We start from the raw sequence: 6,000 nt of genomic DNA on the forward strand, positions 1-6,000 counted from the left end.
GCCCGAGATGTATGCAAATTAATTTTTACATTTAATTTTAAAGTTTTTACTTGGCCTGTGAAGCTCTGTCTGCGCTACAGGATCCATTAATAGAATAAAGCTTGATTTTAAACTCTGGGGGTACTGAGAGTCTGTAATGCTAACTGGGGAAGTGGATTCCATGGCAATTGAATGGCAGCATCAGCTTCTGCTTTTTCTTCCTACCCCAGAAGATGAAGAAACAGTTGATACAAGAGAAGTTTCCCGTCACTTTGAGGATCCAAGTTATGGTTACAAAGAATTTCCCAGACAGGGCGAGCAAAATGTGCCCACGTTTCGAGCTCAGGTAAAATTCTAAACTTTTTTTTCCATCTGATCTATGATGTACCAGTTTGTTGTGCCACTGAGTTTTAGGACATGGGCCTGTGTCCATGATTTCTTAATCGAATCGTGTAATTGTGGTGAAGTGCTGAGCAAAGACTAGTTTGTTGTCCCTCTTCCCCTCATGGACCTTTTCCCTATAGAAACATCAAGCTACACGGCAACAATTTTAAACCTTCCTAGTGATTTTTTTTAAATTCCCAAATGCAAGGGACTGTTTGGAGCATAAGTGATAAACAATCCATAAAAATCATCTACGGTGATGAAGTTGCAAGTACTGTATGACGTCCTATTGTTGATTGATGAGCCAAATGGCAGGGAGTACCCATGGATGTAGGGGTGTGTTGTGCTGTTTATGATTGTGATGAGTGTTGTACAAAAGAATGTTGCTACTGGGGAATGGGATCTTAAAGTAGGTGACATATAATAATAATAATAATAATCGCTTATTGTCACAAGTAGGCTTCAATGAAGTTACTGTGAAAAGCCCCTAGTTGCCACATTCCGTCATGCGCCTGTACTAATGTGGTACGGTGGGCTGGCCTTCTCACTTTCACAACATGACTCTGCTATATTAAATTAAATATTAAAGGAAGATCTCCAACCAATTAAGCAAGGGGGACATAATGACAACTTTTTCCAAAACCAAATTTTGTGGTAGTTCATCCTTTACTTTTCTGACATTATCATTCACCAATTCAGAGTGGATGGTAGATCATGTTTGTCACTAAGCTCAGTTGGCTGGGCAACTGGTTTGTGATGCAGAGTGAGGCCAGCATCATAGGTTCAATTCCCATACCGGCTGAGGTTCATGAAGACCCCGCCTTCTCAACCCTTGCCTGAGGTGTGGTGATCCTCAGGTAAAATCAACACCAGTCAGCTCTCCCCCTCAAAGGGAAAAACAGCCTCTGGTCACCTGAGACTATGGCACTTTACTTTTTTTTATTGGTTAAACCAATAGTCTTTGCCTCTAAATGAATAGTATTTGTTCTGTCATAAAGTTCTTGCTGTCTTGTACTTATTGCAAAATGTTAACATCAAATCTACTTTTATATTTCAATCTTTGCACAGGATTACACTTGGGAAGATCACGGGTATTCCCTTGTCAACCGTCTTTATCCCGATGTCGGCCAGCTATTAGATGAAAAGTTTCAGATTGTTTACAACCTGACTTACAACACTATGGCAATGCATAAAGATGTTGATACCTCAATGCTCAGACGGGCCATCTGGAACTACATCCATTGCATGTTTGGAATAAGGTCAGTTTGTGATATTACTTATCGTTTGGACATAGAGGTTGGGATTCTCCATTGCTTGACGGCAAAATCGTATTTGGCGATCGGGCAATGAATCCCCGTTTGCGACCGAATCGAGGCTGCCTCCGTTTTTCAGATGCTCCGCCCCTCCAAATTGGCGTCATCTGGTAGCACACCACACAACTGTTGCGACAGTGTTAGCGCGTCGCTTTGAGGCCCTCCCCTGATGCTCCGCCCCCGATAGGCCGAGTTCATGACAATGCGGGTCGCATATGGTCTGAGTTGACGTAAACCTGGCGTTGCGGCTGCTGACTGCGTCCAGCACCGCCACAGTCAGGAGCGGGGGAGCCGTGCTGCTGGCAAGGGGGGCTTTGGAGAAGACGGGGACGGAGGGGGCTATTTTGTCATCGGCATAGAACAGTACAGCACAGAACAGGCCCTTCGGCCCTCGATGTTGTGCCGAGCAATGATCACCTTACTCAAACCCACGTATCCATCCTATACCCGTAACCCAACAACCTTAATTTTTAGGACACTACGGGCAATTTAGCATGGCCAATCCACCTAACCCGCACATCTTTGGACTGTGGGAGGAAACCGGAGCACCCGGAGGAAACCCACGCACACACTGGGAGGACGTGCAGACTCCGCACAGTGACCCAGCCGGGAATCGAACCTGGGACCCTGGAGCTGTGAAGCATTTATGCTAACCACCGTGCTGCCCCACAAACATGACCCTGGGTTGCTGGATTACTAATTCAGCGACAATACCACTACGCCACTCTCTGCCCTCCATGCGCAGCCATGGACCGGCAATTCTCGGCCGTATATGTCGGGAAGCCGAGGAGTTTTACTCGGCATTGATGCTAGCCCCCCACTGGGCGGGGCATCCGTGTGAGGGCGCCGCCGACTTTTTCATTGCAACACTAGACACTTCCTCAGGACATAGCCTCAAAGTCGGAGAATCCAGCCCATAGTAAACGATTCCATATAATTAATCTTGTCAATTTATTTGGCAGGTATGATGATTATGACTATGGTGAAATTAATCAGCTGTTGGATCGGAACTTTAAAGCTTATATAAAAACTGTGGTCTGTTCTCCTGTGAAGACTACAAAAAGAATGTATGACAGCTTCTGGAGACAATTCAAACACTCTGAGAAGGTATGAAGGGCGTGTACTAAAGTTGAATTTTGTTAATGATTAAAAATGCACCATAGATTTACTTTCCAAGTCCTTTCACCAATTGATTATACGTGATGTGATCTGATCGTGTTGCAATACTGCATGTTTTACAGGTTGACTCAGTCTGAGAAGAGATGCACTGTGATAGTCCTGCAGTTTAATTGCTAATGCAATCTACCATTAAAAGCTCCCATGTAAAAGTAGCCTTTTAATTTTAGTATTGTCATTATTTTTGTAATACTTATGTCAGACCGTTCAAATTCAGTTCCCATTTCCTAAAGCCTTCAGAGATCAGTTCCTGTTTTTTTCTGAAATTTAAACTCCATCTTCCTGGAGGTGACAGTGGTAACATACCCCTTTAAAATTGCTTTAATATTTAAGACGATAGCCATAAATGTCTGAATTATGAGAATATTTATGTATTATAATTGGCTAGCAGCTAGTACCCCACATCTGGTAAAGCCGAGTGAATATGAGGTATCTTTTCACTTGTTGAGTAAGGTTAGAGTGCTACAGTTGGTCTCATCACCTCTAGGTTAGGGGTGAGAAACTTTCTTGGAGTTTTTACTCCTGTTTATTGTATAAGAGTCTTTGCATTTGGACCTCTGGTGAGGACATAATTGGGTTCTACCTTGCAGTCAAATAGCTTGCTGTCAGACTTTCAAACTTCATGTAATAAAAAAAACTTTGCATTTCTCCAGCACCCTTTCAAGACCGTAGGATGTCCAAGGTGCAAAACAGCTAAATGTGGCCTGTTAGTGTTGGGAAAAAAAATGATGATGATGGTATCAGAAGGTCTGTGAAACCCTAGACGGATGAGGAAGAAAAATAGTTTAGGAATGGAAAACTTTCAAATTATTATTTATCGTTTGAACTATGTTTTTCCTAAAATCTGAAAATAGTGGAGCTGCAGGTGTCCCTGAACCTTCCTTTCCTCTTACATTCAGTTTTAAAAACCCAGACTTGGTGTCACCTAAATTTTACTGCCTTTTTTTTAGTTAATTGATTTTATTCTCCATTATGGGTCTTCTCGGTTACCTTGAGTTCTCAGTTTAAAAGGAAAAGCTCAATTGAAATGAATAGAAATTCTGTTAATATCGAAATGTGTTTTTAATGTATTTTTTTTTCAGTTTTAACTTTAAACATGAAGTTTATTTTTAAAACATGTATTTCCTTCCTCTAGATTCATGTGAATTTGCTTCTTATGGAAGCTCGAATGCAGGCAGAACTTCTTTATGCTTTGACGGCCATTACACGTTATCTGACATGAAAAGCCTGCACTATCCTAAGCATCTGTTCTCATTGGAGGAACTGCCAGTTCATTTGAACCAAAGGAGGCAATTACCTATAAATTCCGTTGTGCCATAACATACATCATGAGAAAAGTGTTACCCATTGGTGCACTGTGGCTCTGGACCTTGCACAGAAGGAAAAGAATAGAAGACTGTGAAGAACCAATGTGCAACCTGAGTATTTGATCACTTGTGTGTTTTGACAACACATTCTAACACTTTCAATATCTTGCAGAGATGCAACAAGCTATATGCTCTTCTCTTTTTAGACTAGGTTATAATGTGTGGTTGCTGTAGGTAACTGAAGTTGGAGGATTTAAAAAAAAAAATAATAATAATAATTGAGGTCTGGAAGTTTTGAACCTCGAGAGCCTTTTTATAGTTGGAAGTTGTTGGTGCTGCTATTCCTGCCAGTGGATTGCTGCGATCATTGGCTACCTAAGTTTTGAGCTAAGACTATCAAACTGAATACTGCAGCTACCTGAGCCTGCACTGTGACAAACTCCAGTGATGAGTCACAGTTTTGAGATAATACTGACATTTATAATTGTTAGAATTCTAACACATCTGTATAACTTTAGGAATATGCAAGTATATCTAAAACTTGTATTTCTGCTGTAAAACAGTGCAGTGATTTCTTTTTTTACATTTTGTTTCCGAAATTGGTGAAGTAGTGATAGGTGAATTCCTGTTTTACCCAAAGTATTGTCTTGAGACAAGAAGTGTACTTTTGAATTTCTCCTGTCTTCCCTGCAAAACTTACACACTGTAATGCGTTATGCATGTTTTCTATTGCAGCATCTTGTTATGTTATGGCTGTTGTTATTTGTGTAAGAAGGTTTGGTTGCCCTCTGGCACTGTGGAAGTTTTCTGTTATGAGTAGCTTTGTCTGGAAGCATGATTCTAGGTGACTGAACAATAGTCTTCAGAATTAAAGCACAAACTCCAAATAGTTTTTAATGTGATATTTTAACCATTAGCAACTTACCTAACAAAGCTGGAAATGTTATGTTTACTGATGACCAGTACTTGATTCGAAGTATCAGCATGAAGTCTTGTGTTTTCATAGGTTTTTCATCAACTTAGTGGTTGTAATACAAAATATTAAACTTGTTTTTAAAAAAAAAATAAATGTCATTATTGACATTTCAAATGAATGAAATCAAATTTGTTGCCAACATGTCTGTTTCAGTAAAGTACCGTAATATTATAACTGTTAATATTTAACAGATACATTGAGTTCTCTCAAACTGTGTAAATTTATTTTAGATTGTGTAGCATTGCACTCAGAATAAATATTTTTTTTCTCAAAAATCCCAGTGGAATTATGTCTGGGAAGTCATTACATAAAGAACAAGAAACATGTTTACCTCCGCACTTGTTTACACTGACAATTGTGAAAATGTAGTTGATGAACAGTGAAAGTTGCTCCCCTAGAAACAAGGCTGCCATGAATTCAAACAGGAGTGCTTGCTCCTCAAATCTCTGGAAGTGGTTTCAATAGAAAGTGAAATGATTTGGGATGAAAACCCTCTCGAGTACCGTTGTTGGCCAGAGGTTCAACTGCAGAACAAAAACCACATTGAGGACTATTTATTCCATAACTTCACTGCCCTATTGCAGCCTGAAGTGTCTTCTACCAGCTGTATGGTATGTTTTGTTGGAACTTGCCACCTAGTGCAAAGTTCCTACTTACTGCTGTTGAGAGTTTGACTATTTGCACAAATCTACATGCAGAATACAGGAGTGGCCTTCTCATCCAAATCTTTGTCTAGAAAAGGAATCTCATCTTCTCTAGAGCACCTTCCATGGTATTCCAGGTTTAGATCAGTTCTGAAACATTTTTTAAGGGTAGCAGAGATAATAGGTTAGTCCTTGCTGACAGCAGAATAGTCTCCTATGGT

The 6,000-nt window shown here is 40.3% G+C and overlaps 1 protein-coding gene across 5 annotated transcripts in view; it reads left to right on the forward strand.

Moving 5' to 3' along the window:
• sesn1 (sestrin 1) overlaps positions 1–5,410 on the forward strand; it is a 128,603-nt gene extending 123,193 nt beyond the window's left edge. For 3 of the 5 annotated variants that reach the window (XM_038799202.1, XM_038799201.1, XM_038799206.1), the window contains exons 7-10: positions 210–325; positions 1,432–1,622; positions 2,639–2,783; positions 3,988–5,410. In XM_038799202.1, the coding sequence (XP_038655130.1) occupies positions 210–325; positions 1,432–1,622; positions 2,639–2,783; positions 3,988–4,074 (539 nt within the window). In that variant the 3' untranslated portion in view covers positions 4,075–5,410. The remainder of the gene's footprint in view (positions 1–209; positions 326–1,431; positions 1,623–2,638; positions 2,784–3,987) is intronic. The other 2 variants (XM_038799204.1, XM_038799203.1) reach the window with 1 other exon arrangement.
• The last annotated feature ends 590 nt before the right edge of the window (positions 5,411–6,000 follow it).

This window comes from Scyliorhinus canicula, chromosome 6 (genome assembly GCF_902713615.1).
Source record: "Scyliorhinus canicula chromosome 6, sScyCan1.1, whole genome shotgun sequence".
Lineage (NCBI taxonomy): Eukaryota > Metazoa > Chordata > Chondrichthyes > Carcharhiniformes > Scyliorhinidae > Scyliorhinus > Scyliorhinus canicula.